This window comes from Dendrobates tinctorius, unplaced genomic scaffold, assembly GCF_039654945.1.
Source record: "Dendrobates tinctorius isolate UK_male_01 unplaced genomic scaffold, ASM3965494v1 ptg000022l, whole genome shotgun sequence".
In the NCBI taxonomy this organism is placed as follows: Eukaryota; Metazoa; Chordata; class Amphibia; order Anura; family Dendrobatidae; genus Dendrobates; species Dendrobates tinctorius.
In genome coordinates this window covers 44,811,455-44,833,852 of record NW_027361690.1, presented here as the reverse complement: position 1 = coordinate 44,833,852, position 22,398 = coordinate 44,811,455, and the positions used below count along the sequence as shown (strand labels likewise).

At 41.4% G+C, this 22,398-nt stretch overlaps 1 protein-coding gene across 1 annotated transcript in view; it reads right to left on the bottom strand.

Moving 5' to 3' along the window:
• Positions 1-19,135, bottom strand: part of ANPEP (alanyl aminopeptidase, membrane) — a 74,209-nt gene extending 55,074 nt beyond the window's left edge. The window contains exons 1-7 of the mRNA XM_073568660.1: positions 18,495-19,135; positions 17,958-18,100; positions 14,042-14,166; positions 5,949-6,078; positions 5,143-5,297; positions 1,272-1,385; positions 405-548 (exon numbers count right to left, since the gene is read on the bottom strand). Coding sequence (XP_073424761.1) covers positions 405-548; positions 1,272-1,385; positions 5,143-5,297; positions 5,949-6,078; positions 14,042-14,166; positions 17,958-18,100; positions 18,495-19,099 — 1,416 coding nt within the window. The 5' untranslated portion in view covers positions 19,100-19,135. The remainder of the gene's footprint in view (positions 1-404; positions 549-1,271; positions 1,386-5,142; positions 5,298-5,948; positions 6,079-14,041; positions 14,167-17,957; positions 18,101-18,494) is intronic.
• Between the last annotated feature and the right edge of the window lie 3,263 nt (positions 19,136-22,398).

The window sequence follows — 22,398 nt, the reverse complement described above, 5'->3', positions numbered from 1 at the left end:
CAGGACCTACCGGGAACGTGGTATCAGAAACGAAAGACGTAAGACGGCGTGAGGGTACAAGCCAGAGGGTCAAAAAGCCAGTCGGGAAGCGTGGTATCAGAAACGGAAAAACCAGAAGCAGAGTCCAGAGATCAAGCTGAGTCATACACAAGTCCAGGTAATCAGGGGTAGAAGGAACACTAAAGGAATACAGGTCAGAGGCACTAGCTTAGAAGCTTGCAGTATAGCTGACTTTGGCCCGCAGGCTGCAGAGGACTGAAATAGCCCAGCCAGCTCCAGATTGAGGCAGAGGGGATAAACCACCGCATGACCAGTCCAAAGAGAAGACAGCAGAAAACAAACTCTGGACTGGATCATGACAGTGTACATGTGTGCGCCGAAGACAAGCTCTTTAAACTATTTACCTTACTGTAAGTGATGGAATCAAAAAGTGCACTTATTTCAGATGGAGTATTCACTTCATTTTCATTTGAAGTGAGCGGATGAGAAGAGGCTAAAGCATCAACTGCCATGACTCTGTGTACGTCATAAAGCACTGACAGGTCTTTCTGTAATTGTAAGAAACATATGTCAGTTTGATCCAAATTCTGTACATTCGTAAACAGCAAAGCGGTCATTTCACGTAATGTCTGGTTGGTTGTGATGGGTGATTACACTTTCATCAATCAGTAGACACCAGTAATAATAGATAACATATACTGTATGTATACAGGACATACAGTATATTATGTAGAATAGAAGTTCAATAATTCGTTTTTACTACTAAATTATGTTATGCAGAGATTTTACAAAACCTCTAGTACCTTCAGAAATGAAAGAAAATTGGGATACTTTTGCAGGAGTTATGGCCAACCATAAAGGGAATCAAAATGGGGGCTCAGTCCAATACTAATTCAGATTTACCGACACAAAAACCTGGTTTTAGTTTCCCTGCTTCCATTTTAGCAAGCAGTATAATTCATATGGAGAGGAGAATACTGTTATGTTCTAGATGCCCTGTACAAAGCATTGGGACCAACTATGGTCGGACATTTTATCTGCAAAGGGCCCGTAGAAGCCACATGGTCTACATCTATGAGATCTACACCCGTGTGCACAGCTATATGAATTACAGAAGCAGCATTTATCAGGGCTTTCCAGGCTGAGATGAAAAGAGGATGAGAATCCAGTTGGCACATCACATCACCACTCACTCATGCTGGGAATACAGGGGAATCCTGACTAATTATCTGGGACTCCAGAATTATTATCACACCTTACACAAGACTTACTATGTTCCAAGTAGGTTCTGCTTTGTCGGCTCCCAAATATTCCACATAAGAGGCAAAACCTTCATTCAGCCACAGATCATTCCACCATCGAACTGTTACAAGATTCCCAAACCACTACAAGAGATGTAGAAAAGAAGAAATGTTTCAAGTACTGTGCATACAAAGGACTATCCTGCTATTATCTCATGTAGTTAAGGTTACTGTGTAAGTTTATATACATATAAAGGAAATTTCTGCTGCAATATGGTTAACTGACTTTAATTGCAGACTGACTTTTACATGTATACCAGTTTAGAGGTCAAATTCTGATAAACTTATATTTAAAGCGTAGTGCACCAATGTATAGAAGAGATTTTGAAGATTTCACTGTTCGAGAATTGCACTCAAAAGTCATTAGTGCGACCACACATAGAATACTATGTACAATTGTGTTCTCCAGGGTATAAAAAGGATATAGCTGAACTAGAAGGGGTGCAGAGAAGAGCGACCAAGGTTATCAAAGAGAACCTGTTATCAGGAATAACGCTATTAATCTGCAGATATGGAGTTCATTTGCAGGTTAACAGCATTATGATGCTGCCCATCACCTGAACACAGACAAATGCAGAGGGGACAAAATGATATTTATACTCTCCGCCAGCATTCGGTATTCAGTCACAGGTTACAGAACTGTAACCTCACCCCCCGGCCCTGATTGACAGCTGAGCCCAATGTAGACCCAGTGTCGGTTAGGACCGGGGAGCGGTTACAGCTCCGCTCTGTATACTCAGAGCAGTGACTGAATCGCCCCAGAATGACGAATGCTAGCAGGGAGAATAAAGATCCTTTTCTCCCCTCTACAGTCGGCTGTGTACAGGTGCCGGACAGCATAATAACGCTGTTAACCCTGAAAATTAGCCCCATTTCTGCATGTTAACAGTGTTTTCCTGGTGACAGGTTCCCTTTAAGGGAATGGGTGGACTGCAATACCAAGTGATAGGTTATCAAGCTTGGGGTTATTCCGTTTGGAAAATCGAAAGATTAGGGCTGATCTTATTACAATGTATAAGTATATGATGAACAGTACAGAGATCTTTGTAATGATGTTTTTACACCTAGGCCTGCAACGGGAACAAAGGAGCATGTATGGAGGAAAGAAGGGTTAATCATAATCAGTACTGTAAGAGCGTGAGAAGATGGAACTCTCTGCCACATGATGTCACAATGTTTGATTCACTACTAAAATTCAATATGGGTCTGGATACCTTCCTTAACAAATATAATATTACAGGTTATAGGCACTATGTGGAGTTGGGAAATTTTTTTACCCTGATATGAGTCAATTAGTATCTGCCCCATGGGGGTTTTGCCTTCCTCTGGATCCATATGATAAGCTATAGGTTGAACTCTATGGACTCTAATACTGTATACTCATAATGGTTCACAAAAACAAATGAGCAAACATACTGTCGACAAATGAAAAATGACATGCCCCGTAATTCTGTTACATTTTCAGGGCTGAATTTTTTCTGATTTGATCAAAACCATTGCTGTTTATTCCTAGGAATCATCATTCACTAGAGGATTTTACTAATCAGTCTACTGCTATCGTTGTATAGGTCTCAAAACAACAATAACAATGACACATGCCTTTTGGTAATTCAATGCGCCATAGCTAAAAAAAAAAATCGAGTTTTGTAGTCATGATTAGTCTGAAAATTAGATGTCTTGCTATGTATACAAACACACTGCTAGTTCATTAGTAACATTTTCCTGATCGCTTCCCTTTAATTAGCCCCTTAACGACAGCCGATATCTACAGCGGCAGTTAAGGGTACTTATTCCTCAGTGCCGCTTTTTAATGGCGCTGAGAAATAAGGGTATAGCGCCCCCCAGCATTGGAATTTCTCCGGGGTCTTGGCTACCAGGGGTAGCTAAGACCTCAGAGAACATGATTCGGGTCAGTTTTTACCGACCCCAGTGTTGCGATCGCCGTTATTAATGGAATAACAGCGACCTCACAAAAAAGTCTGATTTACCATTTAATTGCTCTCTCCTTTGATTTGATCACACATCAGAGGAGAGAGAACTGGGGTCCCCTGATCCCCCATCCCCAGTACCTCTGGTGTCCCTGAATCCTCCTGCATCCCCGGTCCTGTCCCCCGGCCGGCGGCGTCTTCTTAAGAGAAGAAAATGGCGGGCACATGCACAGTGCGACCGCTGAGATCTACTGGCAAGCACCCGGCAACAATAGGAAATTTTTCCTATTGTTGTAATAGACCCTATCACAGTGATCATTTTTCCATTAGGGTTATGGTTGGGCTTATAGTTGGGGTTATAGCTAGAGTTAGGGTTGGGCTAAAGTTAGGATTGGGCTAAAGATAGGGTGGGGCAAGGGTTAAGGTTGTGGTTATGGTTGGGATTGCGGTTAGGGTTGGGATTAGGGTTAGGGGAGTGTTGGGGTTAGGGTTGCGGTTAGGGTTATGGTTAGGGTTGGTATGAGGGTTAGGGGTGTGTTGAAGTTAGGGTTGGAGTTAGAATGGGGGGGTTCCACTGTTTAGGTACATCAGGGAGTCTCCAAATGCGACTTGTCGCCACCATTGATTCCAGCCAATTTTGCGTTCAAAGAGTCAAACGGTACTTCCTCCCTTCTGAGCGCTGCCATGCGCCCAAACAGTGGCTTTTCCCCACATACGGGTATTGGCGCACTCAGGAGAAATTGCACAATAAATTTTGTGGTCCATTTTCTCCTGATACCCTTGTGACAATAAAAAAAATATAGTTCCAAAGTAATTTTTTTGTGAAAAAAGTAAAATGTTCATTTTTTCCTTCCACATTGCTTTAGTTCTCATGAAGCAACTGAAGGGTTAATAAACTTCTTGAATGTGGTTTTGTGCACCTTGAGGGGTGCATTTTTTATAATGGTGTCACTTTTGGGTATTTTTTGTTATATTGACCCCCCAAACTCACTTCAAATGTGAGGTGGTACCTAAAAAAATGGTTTCGTAAATTTTGATGGAAAAATGAGAAATCGCTGGTCAAATTTTATAACGTCCTAACAAAAAAAAAGTTTCCAAAATTGTGCTGATGTAAAGTTGACATGTGGGAAATGTTATTTATTAATTATTTTGTGTGACATCACTCTCTGATTTAAGGGTATAAAAATTAAAAGTTTGAAAATTGCAAAATTTTAAAAATTCTTGCCAAATTTCCATTTTTTTCATAAATAAACACAAGTTATATCAAACAAATTTTGCCACTAACATGAAGTACAATACGTCATGAAAAAAATTCTCAAAATCAGTGGGATCCGTTGAAGCGTTCTACAGCTACAACTTCATAAATTGACAGTGGTCTGAATTTTAAAAATTGGTACCAAATTGGCTCTGTCACTAAGGGGTTAAGAATGTGAAAAATGAGGATGAATGAACTCATGGAGATTAACATCCAACACTGCGGAGACACCATCACATGTTTCTCAACACAGTGATTCTAGGGCAATGCCCCCACCCTTATGGGAAATATGTAAATATATGCAAAACACAAGCCGCGGAGACACCATCACATGTTTCTCAACGCAAGCAATGACTAGCCAGGTCTTTCCCCGGGAGGGAACAACCACGGGAAGGGCAGTCTCCAATGAAGGAAACCACCTATGCCAAAACATGGTATCCATCCAGAGACAGCTGTTTCGGGGTATTGCCCCTCATCAGTGTGGAGTAGGAAACTGGCCAGTAGGAGCAATGCCTAGTAGAAGACTGTGAAAAATGAGGATGAATGAACTCATATAGATCAACATCCAACACTGCGGAGACACCATCACATGTTTCTAAGGGGTTAAGGACATGATATGTAGTATATAATATCTTAAATAGTATTAAAGGTAACCAACCTGATGTGCCAGCTCATGAGCTATTACTGTGACCACCCTCTCCTTGTTACCAATGGAGGATTCCAAGGGGTCATAAAGGAGCGCAGTCTCTCTGTAGGTCACAAGTCCCCAGTTCTCCATGGCTCCTGCACCGAAATCTGGGAGGGCCACCTGGTCTATGGGAGAGACTTCACTATTAAAGCACTAATTTATCTGTGTAGCTGCCAAAATTCACATCTTAACTTACAAAATACATAAACAATCCCAGCAAATTCCCCATCAGCAAATTTTATTTCTCATTAAATCCATTTTCTCTCATATAACAAGTAAAACTAAACAGTACATAGTATAAATGTAATATTATTGGTGTCTCAGATCAGCCTTGTCCCCCTTCCATGCAGCAGCAATTTACAGTACATGTAAATGGGGTTTATAAAAACTCATCCATTTGTTGTGGGAAATGTTTGTGCCGAATTCTTGTGCAGATTTATTGCGGAGTTCACCCTTTGCAATGCATTTGGAGAAAACCACAATAAGATCTGTAAAAACTGCTGTCTGTAAGCCTGCACAGGTAACAGCTCTCTTCCCTACAGACTTCTGGTAGCTCATGACAGCCACTTCTCAGCACCACAATATACAGTCACAGGGATTTAGCCTGCGAGGACCAGGCAGGGTAAGAGGTAGTACCTTTTCATAATTTTAGGGTTTTTTTTATTGGAGGATCACTTTGAATTTACATTTTTAACATCAATGCCCACATTATCTAAATTAAATTAGTATAAAATAGTATTAGAAGCCACCACTGGACTCTATATCCATACACATACCTGATTTTGGCAAAGGGTATTTCACATCGTAATAGCCTGCAAAAAAATCCAGAATTGGCTGGGTGACATTCAGAGCATACTCTCCTTGATTCTCATCCTTAATTGCTTTTTTACGACCCCAAATTTTAACCTGCAAATATAGTAAATATTGCAATATACTGTGTATTTCTTTAGGTCACAGAATAAACTTGTCATCCAACACTGATCAAAATAAATTTTGTCATTACAATTAGTATATAGGAGCTCAACCGATAGGTATTAAAGGTGTATGTGCACTTTTGGGTGAACCCCATCCCCACATTTTAAAAGGAATTTATCATTAAAAACTAAAATGTATAAAAATTTGAAAATTTAAAGTGTTAATGTTTTTTTCATATTTATTTTTTTCTAATGGTATAAAACCTGAAAAATCATTTACAAGTGCATCTCACAAAATAATAATATTATCAAAAAGTTAATTTATTTCCGTTCTTCAATAGAAAAAGTGAAACTCATATATTATATAGCGTCATTACAGACAGAGTGATCATTTCAAGTGTTTATTTCTGTTAATGGTGACTGATGATTATGGCTTACAGCCAATGAAAACCCAAAAGTCATTATCTCAGTAAATTACAATACTTTATAACACCAGCTTGAAAATTTATTTTTTTTTCAAGCTGGTGTTATAAGTGTTTTTTTCTTCTGAGGAAGAACAAACCGAAACGTGCGTAAAGGGGTCCACTGTCACAAGTTCAACTGTGGGTAAATATATTTACTGGTAACCCTGACTTAAGCACCACAGAAAATGTTATTTTTGTAAGGAATAACCTCCCTGGCCTCTCTGCGGAACTAAGGTTCGGATTAAGGCTACTATAGTTTTATTTTTGATATACGTCCTTTTTGATCTGCAGTACAGGTTTGGGACATCTTCCAGCATCGCCATGCATTATTTCTACATCTTATGCACTTGGCACTTTTTGAAATATTTTGCACCCTATGTAATAATATTCTGTTCCTTGAGATGTCTGGTTTGATACATGTCACCTATTGATATTAACTCCTGCTATATAACATATTGCTTGCATTAGGTGTTACCTATTTCTCTGTGCACTTTATATTTAACAATATCTGTAGGTACTAACTATTTATTCACTTGCACAGTGTCTTTTGTGTTCCGTACTGCAAGTGTTGCCATCTCCTTTGTCCAATGTTATTATTATGCTTTTAAATTACATTGGTAATTGAATAAAAAAAAATATTATCTCGCTTTTGGAGGATCTTTGTTCTTTTGATTGGCTCTCAGTTGTCACAGTGTCACTAGATAGGGCACTATAGGCTCTTTTTCAGAGCAGAGCAGCTGTGATGATTTGCCTGTTGCACTTTTACAGAGTCGGTTAAAAAGTTAGATATATACATAATGTACAGTTGTGGCCAAAAGTATTGACACCCCTGCAATTCTGTCAGATAATACTCAGTTTCTTCCTGAAAATGATTGCAAACACAAATTCTTTGGTATTATTATCTTCATTTAATTTGTCTTAAATGAAAAAACACAAAAAGAATTGTCCTAAAGCCAAATTGGATATAATTCCACACCAAACATAAAAAAGAGGGTGGACAAAAGTATTGGCACTGTTCAAAAAATCATGTGATGCTTCTCTAATTTGTGTAATTAACAGCACCTGTAACTTACCTGTGGCACCTAACAGGTGTTGGCAATAACTAAATCACACTTGCAGCCAGTTGACATGGATTAAAGTTGACTCAACCTCTGTCCTGTGTCCTTGTGTGTACCACACTGAGCATGGAGAAAAGAAAGAAGACCAAAGAACTGTCTGAGGACTTGAGAAACCACATTGTGAGGAAGCATGAGCAATCTCAAGGCTACAAGTCCATCTCCAAAGACCTGAATGTTCCTGTGTCTACCGTGCGCAGTGTCATCAAGAAGTTTAAAGCCCATGGCACTGTGGCTAACCTCCCTAGAAGTGGATAGTAAAGAAAAATTGACAAGAGATTTCAACGCAAGATTGTGCAGATGTTGGATAAAAAACCTCGACTAACATCCAAACAAGTTCAAGCTGCCCTGCAGTCCGAGGGTACAACAGTGTCAACTCATACTATCCGTCGGCATCTGAATGAAAAGGGACTGTATGGTAGGAGACCCAGGAAGACCCCACTGCTTACCCCGAGACATAAAAAAGCCAGGCTGGAGTTTGCCAAAACTTACCTGAAAAAGCCTAAAACGTTTTGGAAGAATGTTCTCTGGTCAGATGAGACAAAAGTAGAGCTTTTTGGGCAAAGGCATTAACATAGAGTTTACAGGAGAAAAAAAGAGGCATTCAAAGAAAAGAACACGGTCCCTACAGTCAAACATGGCGGAGGTTCCCTGATGTTTTTGGGGTTGCTTTGCTGCCTCTGGCACTGGACTGCTTGACTGTGTGCATGGCATTATGAAGTCTGAAGACTACCAACAAATTTTGCAGCATAATATAGGGCCCAGTGTGAGAAAGCTGGGTCTCCCTCGGAGGTCATGGGTCTTCCAGCAGGACAATGACCCAAAACACACTTCAAAAAGCACTAGAAAATGGTTTGAGAGAAAGCACTGGAGACTTCTAAGGTGGCCAGCAATGAGTCCAGACCTGAATCCCATAGAACACCTGTGGAGAGATCTAAAAATGACAGTTTGGAGAAGGCACCCTTCATATATCAGGGACCTGGAGCAGTTTGCCAAAGAAGAATGCTCTAAAATTCCAGCAGAGCATTGTAAGAAACTCATTGATGGTTACCGGAAGCGGTTGGTCGCAGTTATTTTGGCTAAAGATTGTGCAACCAAGTATTAGACTGAGGGTGCCAATACTTTTGTCTGGCCCATTTTGGAGTTTTGTGTGAAATGATCAATGTTTTGCTTTTTGCTTCATTCTCTTTTGTGTTTTTTCATTTAAGACAAATTAAATGAAGATAATAATACCAAAGAATTTGTGTTTGCAATCATTTTCAGGAAGAAACTGAGTATTATCTGACAGAATGGCAGGGGTGTCAATACTTTTGGCCACAACTGTATGTATGCATATATATGTGTTTTTTTACCTTTTTTATAGACTGCAAGGTGCAGTTAAAACATCACAGTTGCTCTGCTCTGAATGCTGGACTGAGCTCTGCTATATATTGCAGCTGTGATGATTTGACTTCTGCACTTTGCAGTGTAAGTGAAAAATAAAATGTAAAATATTTGCATATATAGGTGTACATGTATATGCATATATTTTACATTTTATTTTTTACTGACTCTGGAAATTGCAGAAGTCAAATCATCACAGTTGCTTTGCTGTGAACAGTGACTGAGCTCTTCTGGCCCTGCTAAGGACAACAGACGAGATGACATTGTCACCAGCTACACCACCCTCTGCATTGAAGTTGAACATGCAGAACACCGTAATGAGTGATAGTCATTTCATGTGCTTTGCTTTGCAGAGGCAGCAGTTCCACTAACATAGCAGAGTTTAGTTAGTATTGCAAGCAGAGCGAATCTGATGATTTCATTATATGACAACAGTTTCTTTAATACTGTTATAAATATACATAATCACATAATTAACAATCATTAATATAAAAAAGGGGATAGATCTCCTTTAAAGAGATTCTTCCACCAAATGTTACATGTTAAACCTGACACACAATGCAATAGTGGCTGTATAGTGGAAAAAATGTATATACCGTATATATACACTGTTGAACAGCTGTACAGTACAGAGATAAATCCGCTGCCAACAACTAGTAACCTGCAGATATATAGTTAATAGGGCTAAAAAGATGTCTGGCTGCAGTACTGAATGTGTGGCATCCATGAAAAAAATGAACTTTATTTATCCTGGAAGTCACCGGACTTCAGTCATGCAGCGTGCCAGCACTGGTACCTGGTACGGTCACCAATTCAGGGGTGGACATACCGCTGGTGCAGCCAGTGCAACTGCACCGGGGCACGGAGGTGGAGGGGGACCTCTGCCGGCAGGGCATACTGCCCATAGTGGCAGAGTATGCAGCTGCTATGAGGCCACAGAGTCAAGATTTTGGGCAGGAGTGAGCGGGGTCCGATGTCATGCATTACAGGGCCCTTTAACTCCATCCCGTAATCATGCGAATACCAAGAGATGGGGAGAGCGCGGCACGCAGAGTGCAGGTGTTCAAACGGGGGGTGTCATGCAGGGAGAGACGCTGGCTAATGAACGCTTTCCCCACCAGACTGAGGAGAGCGCTCACTGGCTGCTGTCTCTGTCCTCCTCCATGGCACTTCCCAATGGTGAGAATTCACATGTAGTCAGGGGGCCCGGCCGCACAGCACACAGGGGGGCAACAGTGGAGGAAGAGGAGGACTTACAGGGGGTCTTCTGCTCCCTCCACTGTTCCATTCCCAGCAGTCTGCAGCATCTCAGAGAAGAGGTCGGGGAGGAGGAGGCGGCTCACAGCAGAGGACATCTCACAGAGAGGCGGTAGGGGGAGGAGATCACTGCAGCAGCTGGAAGCTGAAATCCTCTCTGCTCTGTGTCCCCATCCCCCACAGTGGGCTCTGCAGTCCTCTCAACCTGATCTCAGAGCTATGAGGCCGACATCCTCCACAGCTCATCTGAACAGAATACCTGTTGTCATAGATTACCATGTGTGTGTTTGTACATGTACATATGTGTGTATGTACGTACAGTATATGTGTGTATCTGTGTGTGAATGTGTGTGTATGCTATATGTATGTGTATGTATGTAAGGTATATGTGTGTGAATCTGTGCATGTACGGTATATGTGCTTATGTATAAATGGTGTATGCCTATGTGCATGTATGTACGGTATATGTGTATGTAAGTGTGTGTATGTACTGTATATGTTTAAATATTGTATGTATATATGTGTACAGTATGTGTATACTATATATGTATAAAAGTGTTTGTATGTGTATGTATGGTATATGTGTTTGTACGGTATATGTGTTTGTACGATATGTGTGTATGTATGGTATGTGTGTAGGTACGATATATGTGTATGTATCTACAGTATATGTATGTGTATCTGTGTGTATGTATGGTATATGTGTGTATGTATCTATGGTATGTGTATGTACAAAATATCCGTGTGTATGTACAGTACAGACCAAAAGTTTGGACACACCTCTCATTCAAAGAATTTTCTTTATTTTCATGACTATGAAAATTGTAGATTCACTCTGAAGGCATCAAAACTATGAATTAACACATGTGGAATTATATAATTAACAAAAAAGTGTGAAACAACTGAAAATATGTCTTATATTCTAGGTTCTTCAAAGTAGCCACCTTTTGCTTTGATTACTGCTTTGCACACTCTTGGCATTCTCTTATATAATTCCACAAGTGTTAATAGTTTTGATGCCTTCAGAGTGAATCTACAATTTTCATAGTCATGAAAATAAAGAAAACTCTTTGAATGAGAAGGTGTGTCCAAACTTTTGGTCTCTACTGTATGTAAGGTATACGTATGTGCATGTATGTCCGGTATATGTGTGTATGTGTGTATGGTATGTGTATGTGTGTGTATATATGGTATATGTATGTGTATCTGTGTGTGTATGTACGATATATGTATGTGTATGTATGTATGGTATATGTATGTATGTGTATGTTTGTACGATATATCTGTGTGTATGTATGTACGGTATATGTATGTGTATGTATGTGCGGTATATGTGTGTATATATGGTATGCGTATGTGTGTGTATGTATGGTATATGTATGTGTATCTGTGTATGAATGTATGGTACATGTATGTGTATGTATGTACGGTATATGTGTGTATGTATGTATGGTATGTGTGTGTATGTACGGTATATATATGTGTATCTGTATGTATGTACGGTATATGTGTGTATGTAAGTACGGTATATGTATATATGATGTATGTGTGATCCATCAGATTATGCATAACTTGCTGATTACTGGGGATTCGACCACTGAGCCCCCCCCAGCTGTCTTCATTATCTATAGAGCTGCTGAGCGCTGCGCTTGGCTGTTTCCATCAGTTCCACAGACAATGAATAGAGCAGATACCAGATGATACAGATACCAGACATATAATGTCATATGATATGTACATGATCGTGCTCTGCACACTTGCTGTCATGTGCAAACTACAGTGTCAGCCACGTCTGCAGTGTTCTATTCACTGACAGCTGACACCAGTTGTTACCTGACTGAAAGTACGACAGCGCTGGGACCAGCAGAAATGAATGGTAATGGATATATCTTATACTCATGTATAAGCCGAGATTTTCAGCACTTTTTTTGTGCTGAAAACGCCGCCCCCCCCCCCCCCTCGGCTTATACATGAGTTATACGCCAGAAAGCTGGTGGGGGAGGGGGAGCACCTGCAGCCTCCGGCTAACATAAGAGATCAAGAGATCATACACACACTCTTCTGTGCCGTCGCTGGTCCATCCCTGTATCTCAGTCCCGGGGCTGGCAGCTTCTTCCTGTGTTGAGCGGTCACATGTACCGCTCATTAAAGTAATGAATGTGCACACGTCTTCACTCCCATAGGCGTGGAGTGCATATTCATTACCTTAATGAGCGGTACATGTGACCGCTCAGCACAGGAAAAAGCTACCAGCCCCGGGACTGAGATGCAGGGATGGATACTGGCGACGGCATGGAGGAGGGTGAATAGGACGGGGGCAGCTCAGCCATGCACTGGGACAGGGGAGCCGAGTCATACGGATTGGGGGGGCCACACTGGACTAGATTGGGACCACATAGACATGACAGGATGGGAGCCACATATACCGGACAGGATTGGAGCCACATACACAGGACTGGATGGGAGCCACATACACAGGACAGGATGGGAGCCACGTACACAGGACAGGATGGGAGCCACGTACACAGGACAGGATGGGAGCCACATACACAGGACAGGACGGGAGCTGCACACACATGACAGCACGGGAGCCACACACACAGGACAGGACGGGAGCCACGTACACAGGACAGGACAGGAGCCACATACACAGGACAGGACGGTAGCCACATACACAGGACAGGATGGAAGCCACATACACAGGACAGCATGGGAGACACATACACAGGACAGGATGAGAGCCACATACACAGGACAAGATGGGAGCCACTTAGCAGGACAGGATGGGAGCCACATACACAGGACAGGATGGGAGCCACATACACAGGACGGGGGGGGAGCCACATAGCAGGACAGGGATGAGGGGACAATGCATACCCGGCTTATACTCGAGTCAATAAGCTTACCCAGTTTTCTGTGGCAAAATTAGGTGCCTCGGCTTATATTCGGGCCAGCTTATACTCGAGTACATACAATATATATTTATATTTATTACACACACATACAGTATATGTATATCGCCATCTTATTTAAAAAATATAATTAACTATATTTTTTAGAAGTGTGGGAAGGCCAAAATAGAACTTTTGCTATGGGATACTGCGATTGCTGTGCACACCCCTGCTTGCAGGGCAGTAATAATAAGGACAATCTGTCTTGTTTCTCGGAGCCCAAGACTCCAGGGGTTCCATTGTCAGATTGCTCTCATCATAAGCAGAGTACCGGGCAGAGAGGGGGGCCCAGACACATTTCTTTCACAGGGGCCCCAAGCTGTCAGTGTCCACCCCTGCAGCGCTCACTCTACTGTAAGCGACATCTGTAAGCATGCCCTGGCATTAACTGACAGCTGACTCTGCAATGTTGCACTGCAGAGCTGTTAGTCAATGTTAAGGCTTGCTCCCACTTGCCATTAAATCGGATGAATGCAATCTGATTAAAAATCATATTACCAATTTAATCCTATGCTTCTGTTCTCTCCAATGGGATCTCGCTCGAAAGGGGAAAAAAGGCAGCATGCTGCGATTGAATGCTGAATTGGGATCACACGCACTAGTCTAAGTCTATGGGTGCGTGTGAAACATCGCATTGCACTTGGATATCATTATGATGAACTGTTGGGCTGCAAAAGGCCCATACATAGTTTTAGCACAGGGGCCATTTTCTGTCTGTGTCTGCCAATGGATAAATAGATGATAGATAGATAGATAAATAGATAGATATCTAGCTAGATACTCACAGTGTCATTACCAACATAATCAAATTCAGAAACTATAAAGGCAACCAGATAAGTTGACATCTTTGGAGACTTTTCAAAAGTTGTGACGTTCCATTCCTCAGCGTTCCACGTCTCAGTGTAGACATCTGAAAGAAAAATACTTTTATTTTTTAAAAATTATTAAAAGAATGTAATACAGCCCTGTTTGTGATGGTGACCAAGTTTTCTTCATCTATATATGCATCAATTATTTCACAAAAAATGTGTTATTTTAAGATGGTTTTTATGGGACATAAAGCTTAATATAATTTATATAATTATAGGTAAAAGAGAACACACTAAGGCCTTCTTCACACGTCCATTTTATATGTCTGTTTTTAAGGACCGCAAATATGGACATACACACACCAATTGTATTCAATGCACACGTTAAGGTTACCGACGGTCACAGGCAGAGCTTATCATGCTCAGCTCAGTGTGTTCCGACTGGTGTGGGGAGAGGTTGCATCACTGATCGTCATGAGACATGGCCATTAATGGATTATCGGTGGAAAGTTGAGTATAACTTTGCTTTTTCATTTTATTTTTGTTGCTTAAATGGCTAAAAGAGGGTCAGGGAATTTTAATTTCAAATTAAGGAATTTACTCTGGTTGTGTCTTTATTACTTTTGAAAATGGGGTGTCTTATAGACGCCTCTCCATTACTAACCCCTGGGCTTGATGTCAGCTGCCATCAAACAGCTGACATCAACCCCACAATTATTACCCCACTTGCCACCACATCAGGGCAAGTGGGAACAGTGGAGGCTAAATGCCAGAATTGGTGCATCTAATGGATGCACTGTTTCTGAGGAGGCTGAGGGCTGAAGTTATTAATCTGGGAGTTGGCCAATATCCATGACCCCTTCCGAGGCTATGAATATCAGTCCAAAACTGTCTGTTTATCTTTTGCTGGTTAATAAATATAGGGGGGACCTCACATCATTTTTCTTTAAGGTCGCCCCTATAATAACCAATAAAGGCTAAACAAACAGCTGTGAGCTGATATTAATAGCCTGGGAACCTTTGTGGATATTGGCCCCGTCCAAGAATATTAACATCACTTAGCTGTAGGGGGATTATATCAATGTAAGGGTAATGTAAGGGCATATTCTTACAGCTGGTTATAAAAATTACAGGTGACCACATGCCTTTTTTTAATTTATTTATTACAAGTACAGAAAAATAAGCACGCAAAGCACTGATTACACATCACACTAACATAATTCTATCCATCGTATCTATCTATAACTATCTATGTATCTAAATATAAAAGAAAGTTGAAAGCAGCACTAGCAAGTAGTATGTGAAAAAAGGGTGCCAGACCTTCCAGGCACAGAACGATCCTCAATATAGTACAAAAAAGATGAAGACAGCACTCCTTCTTAGAAAAAATATAGGGGTTTATTAGCCCATATGGGCTTCTGCGATGTTTTGGCTCAAGGTGTAAACCTTTGTCAAGTAATGTGAATTGTGAAAAAGCAGAGTATTTAACAACACATCCATGATAAATTGTGACATGCGCAAATTTACCTAGGAGACGCCAAGTTTTGGCGTGGTTACATTTGGCTCATTGGGGTGAGTTCTACCACAAATTCTGTACACAAGTCAATGAATCACTAATTATTGTATTTTGCAAAGTTTATGCACATTTTTTTGTACATTATCTACGCAGCAAAAACACTACATGTTAGCAAGCCCTAATGCAAAAATGGACCTTGTTGCCCATAGCAAATAGTTACAGTGCAGCTATTTCCACAACAACTACTATAATATGGGCTGAGGGCAGGTTTTGTGCTATCACTATGGATGAGCAGATTCTGGTATCACTGTATCGATCATCAAACAGGTCAAATGGTATAATAGACTATATTAACATTTTATAGTGCTATTTAATTTTTTTTAATATCAAGCACAATTTTAAGCACATTTATTTCAATGTACTGTACCATATATTGTTACTGCAGCATTTAAAGGGGTTGTCCAGTGAAAACAAGTTATCGCCTATCCCCAGGATGGGTGTACCACTGCTGAAACCCACAAAATAAGCAGAATGGGGAATTTTTATCCATGTTATAAAATGGCGCTGCAGATTAGACGGCTGATCACCAATTAATTCATTCTGTAATAGGCTGCCAGAAAAAGTGAAGCACAGCGCTTGGCTACCCCATAGGGAATAAATGTAGTTGTAGGCCGAGCATGAGCACTGCCGCTCCGTTCTAACGGGGATAAAAGCTCCCTGTTCATGGACACACAGCTGCATGTCCTAGAAATCCATGGAGAATGTGTCTGCCAGGGATGTGCAAAGAAAGGTCAGGTAATTAGGCCTCTTTCACACATCAGTTTTTTGCCGTCAGGCGCGATCCGGCTTTTTTTTGTAAAACCGGATCCGGCAAAATGCAATGCCGGATCCAGTTTTTCCCCATTGACTTGCATTAGCGCCGGATCGCGCTGGATGGCATTGCGTTTCATCCGTTTTTTGCCGGATCCGGCTACTTGTCTCATTCCGGCGTCTGGAAAAAACGGCTACTGTAACGTTTTTTGTCTCCGGCGAAAAAGCCGGAAGCGCCGGATCCGGCGCTTCCAGCTTTTTGTTACAATGAAAGTCTATGGGTGCCGGAATGCGCCGGATCCAGAAAAAGACGGATCCAGCCACCGGATCCGTTTTTTTAAGTCTGCGCATGCTCAGATCCAATTGGCCAGCCCCCAGGAAACAGATATAACCTGCTAGACGGATCCAGCAAAAAAACGGATCCGTTTCTACAGTTCTCCAAAATTTATGCCGGATCCGTTTTTTCTAAAAATAGCTGGATCCTGCCTGACGGCAAAAAACTGATGTGTGAAAGTAGCCTTAGCTTGTCATGTAGTGGTAGGGGATTATATTAATGTAAGGGTAACATAAGGGCATATTCTCACAGTTATTGATCTCTTCAATACTCTTCCAAGATTCCTATTCAGTTCAATGTGAAATCATGTGGTTCTGTTTTTTCAAAGTAAACTTTTTTCATGTGTACAAAGGAGCAACATGTTGATTGCTAAGGCAAATCTGCTTGACAAATTTCCAAATTTGACTTCTAATTCAATTGAAGTATAGTGAAAAGAAAAATGGTGTTTTTTCTCTTTTTTATATATATAAATGTGGGAACATATCCTAACTGGTGAAGTCTTGGCACAATAGTCTGACACTGCTCTCCGCCGTACCATACTTCACTTTCAATCCTCAGCAGGTTACACAGATAGTCTTATACTGTCTATTGAAGTATCATGATTCATTACATGTATATTGTCCTCGTCCCACATCCTGTCCTCTTTTTGCTTAACATGTGTTGGCAAATTCTACATCAAATTTCCCTGTATAGTTTAATAAACATACATAATATATTCACATCTATCTGTATATAAATCCAAAATATTGCAGGCAGCACTCCAAGAGCAATAAGTTGCAAAAATATATTGGCTACTGTGAAAAAGCAGACAACGTTTTGGCTCCAATACACAGAATCTGTATCAATCTCTGTGTATTAGAGCCAAATCATTGCCTGTTTTTTACACATTGGCCAATACATTTTTGTAACTTATTGCTCTTGGAGTGCTGCCTGCAGTATTTTGGAATTCTCTATATTATGGCTGTTGGGTTGCAATCAACATTGTCTATCTATCTATCTATCTATCTATCTATCTATCTATCTATCTATATATCTATCTATCTATCCCATATCTATCTATCTATCCCATATCTATCTATCTATCTATCTATCTGTCTGTTCTCCATTACACTTAGCCATGTTTTAAAAATATTCAGTATGAAAACCTTAAACTTGTACGTGTGTATATGAACAGAGCACAAGTCAGTTATTATTTAATTTTCTATTAATTTTTCAAATAAGGAAACCTTTACCTGTAATATTCATATTTGACAGTGCTACATTTTCTTTCTTGTGTCTGATGATGATGCTAAAAGTAGCCTTCAGAGCCGGCTCATCAAAGCAGGGAAAAGCCTTCCTTGCATCAGGGGCTTGCATTTGTGTGGTGGCAATGATCCTGTCACCAAGTGTACAATTTAGTAAGAAAACAGAGAAACCAATTATAATAACTACATTACTACATGACATTACATTATATCAAAAAGCATTTCTCTTCACAATAAGAATTAGCAAAATAAACAACCATCTGTAAACATGCAGATTGATAGATGATAGATAGATGATAGAAATATAGATAGATAGAAAGATGAATGATAGAAATATAGATAGATGACAGATAGATGATAGATGATAGAGAGATGATAGATAGGTGATAGATAGATGATGGAAATATAGATAGATGATAGATAGAAGATAGATAATGAATAGGTAGATGAATGTATGGATAGATAGATAGATGATAGATGGATGGATAATAGATGGATTGCTATCATTATTGCAGTATTACGTACTTGGTGACACCATCTTCTACATATTCACTGCGGTAAAATCCTGCCAGGTCATCTGCCAGTTCTCCATCAAAGGTTGTGTGAAGTGTATAAGTTTTTAATAGCACCATTGGTTCTTTGAGTTGTATCACCAAATAGTTAGTCTTTTCTACTAAAAAATCTTTAATTATTTCGATAGCCACATTGTTTTCATCGCGTACTACTTTTGAAGTATAATTGAGTTTGTTACTGTGAATGATGACATAGACCGTAGCTTTAACACACTGGAAATGAGCTGTGCTTTTCCCATGAAAGACGTAAAGTCCCGCAGCATTTTTAACTAATACAGGTCTGAGGTCAACATCATAGTGATGAGGAGTTAGAAATCCTTGAAGCCGATATTGATCCCATGTTTCATTGGATGCAGGAGTTGTAGGTTTTACTGATGAGGTGGTTTTAGTTGGAGCAGTAGTGGTGGTGGTGGTGGTAGTTCCTCCATTTTCCGCCTTATTGTTTGACTTCTCATTCGCATAAACGACGGCTAGAGCAATTATTGTTGCCACTGCAGCTATGGCGAAGAAGATGCCGACAAAGGCCACAATCTTGCTCACATAGAAGCCTTTCGCCATTGTGCCAGGAGGTTCTGCAGGTACAGAAAATGGAGATGTGGTCCTTTTATACCTCCTCACAATCTACAAGTCGGGGCTTGGACTTCACTTCAGTTAATCTGTAAAACTTTAACTAGTTGGAGCAAAGGTTGCATGCAGGTCAAATGAATTGTCTACCAAATCTTCAGCCCTTGGCCTCCACTTTGACAGGCTAGGCTGTTAATATATAGCTGATGTGTACAGTACACCTACGGAAAAAGATAACACTGGGTTCAGCCAGATATATACTTTATTTTAAGTGGAAGATCATATAGTTTCATAGTCAAACGTCTCTAAGCAGAATTACAATATTCTGCAAAGGTGTAAGAAAATGTAATCATCTTTCTTTGCAAAGTAATAGAAAGAGTTACCCAAACCAAGGTGGAGAATCAGTTATCAGCATGGATTCTTTTATATAAAGCCCCCCATACACAAAAAGAAGATGTCTGCCAAATGAAGGACCACCAGCTCCTCTATACATAGGAACAGTCGGCTGAGTCAAGCGCTCCTGTACTCTCTCTGAGATAGTTGCTGCCGGACATCTCTGATGACAGCTTATACCCTGGAACCTTCTCTCACCCCACATCATCTGTTAGGGCTAATACCCATATGTGAGAAAAAAATGATCCGATTTTTGGACCAAAAAATTGGAGGAGTGCCATGCGAGTGTAATGCGATTTCCAAGTGATTTTTACATGGTACATCTGTATGACATGTGTTGTGTATGTAATCCGTATGCAATGCGATTTTACCATGAGCTTCTACATGCAGCAGTTGTAATACACAACTGTACACATCGTTTTAAAACCAAATTTTCTTCAAAACATATATATATATACAGAATATATATATATATATATTTGATAGATTAAATGCCGCCAAATAATCTGCCGTGTACAGTTTAGAATAGAATAGGTTAGAATAGAATATAGATAGAATAGATATATACACAAAGAATAAGTATATATACTGTGTGTATATATATATATATATCAGTGACACACATACAGTACAGACCAAAAGTTTGGACACACCTTCTCATTCAAAGAGTTTTCTTATTTTCATGACTATGAAAATTGTAGATTCACTCTGAAGGCATCAAAACTATGAATTAACACATGTGGAATTATAATTAACAAAAAAGTGTGAAAAAACTGAAAATATGTCTTATATTCTAGGTTCTTCAAAGTAGCCACCTTTTGAGAGTGTGGCACCCCTGAGGGTTCAGTCACCATAGAGGTACGGCACCTCATTCAGAGGTGTGGTATTCTGCTCTCAGGTAAAGAGGGAGCACTACCCAGAACCCAGACACTTGCATCCAACGCTATACCTCTCAGGGCCCGGGAGGAGCTTGGTCGAGGGTTTTGGTTGAGAAAGCAGCAGGGGGAGCTGAAGGAAGTGACAGTTGGAGGGAAAGAGTTCAGTTGGTGCTGGGGACTTGAGCAGTGAGGAGCTCATTCCTGGACCAGCTAACAGTGGAAAGATAGAAAGGAAAGAGAGAAAACAACAGAAAGATATCTTCAGTGGAAGAGAGGAAGAAGGGTTTCTAGGGGCACAGGTAGTGAGGAATCCACCCTTGGGGCCCGCATCCATGCCGACCGTAGTCGGGTGAAGGGACCAGGTTGCAGTAGGGGACCGGCCCCAGGCTAGTTGAGAAACTAAGAACTCAGCTAGCTAACCGGAGGTTGCAGTATTTGCATGTGCTGCAGCCACATCCAACACATTCGCTGAAAAGTCAGCAAGATAGGATCAAGGGGACCTAAAGCACGTCGCCCGACAAGATCTGGGGCTGCTGGCTTGGGAAACTGTGTGTGAAGGCGCAGGGCAGGAAAGGAGGGAGCCAGTGCAGTGAGATGGCCAGGAAAGGAACATCTGGAGAGGGTTCTGGCACATTGTACCCCAATTTACCTGAGAGCTGTCTGGACCACAGACCCTGAGGACACAGCACCCCAGCTGGGGATTGTAACCTCAGAACTGTGAGTAATACCTGTGAAGACTGCACACTGCTGTGTCCTCCAATTTATCTACTGCGTCACTTGCTCTGCACTACAACCACAATCATCACCATCGTATCACACTACAACTGCCCTGGGATTTAGCTCTACCTGTGGAGAGCTGTAACAACTCTGCTACATCACTGTCAGCCCCATCTGTCTCCTCAAGCAGCGTCGGCTAACATCTCCTATTTGCCGAATACCACAGGTGGCATCACGAACTATCTTTTATAAACTTTATTCCCCTTTCATCATTTTCACTGGACACCCAGGGCCACAGACCAGTATTGCTGCCGTGACATATCCCCTTAAGAACCGATCCGGTACCGAGTATGCCCACGGCTCTGTCGGGCGCTCCATTTTGGCGTCACGAACAGGATCTCAGAGCCCGGCATACTGTGCGCCAGAGACTTTAATTGAACTGTAAAAATTTCTGCCATTACTGCGACCCACGGCGCGCGGGAAGAGTGATGAGTGTTGTCATGGGTGGATCCTGGGAGAAAAGCGCGAAGATCATGCCCACTCAGTGCTACTACTTTTATGTGAAATGAATATGTCCGTCAGCCAGGGAAATCCGCTCTGCCTCCTAACCTAGGATGGCGGGAACAGAAGGAGCAGGAAGAGGAACCGCCCATGAAGGAGAGAGTGGGAGACACGTGGGTGCAACAGAAAACAACACGGAACCAACATGGCGAGCGGTGGCTATCTGGAGCGTGGGGTAGAAGCGGAGGACTTCCCCAGCCATCAGGATGAAAGCCAGGACCAGCTGCCAGTGATGGACCCGGAGTTCTTTGGAGTAGAAGTGGAGGAACTGAGCCACCAGCTCCTGAAGTTGCAGCTCTCGGCGGTGACAAGCTGGAAGGTGGCCCTGCTGCCAAAGAAGATCATGCGGTGAACAGCCTCGCGACCAGCATCCCCGACCCCAGCGGAGGAATAAGAGGAGTCCGGCACCGGAGAAACATCTGACGCAGGTACTGTGACCAACCCTGCCCCGATGACTGAGGAGACCCTAGTAGGCCCATTAAAACCCCCGTCAGCCCTCAAACCCTGCCAGGCATGTAGAAATCTAGCCTGGGACCAGATGGCAGACACCAGGAACCTACTGGTGGTTCTGCTGCTGCCTGAATGTATTCCCTGGAAGAAGAAGTAAATAAGTGACAGAATGTAACTGTATATAGTTAAATTTTTCTGGTTAGGTTTTGCTCCTTATTGAAGTTAATAGACATTGAGATCATGGACAGTGAGTGATCAAAACTTTATTGTATATAGTTAGCACTTCTTAAGGTG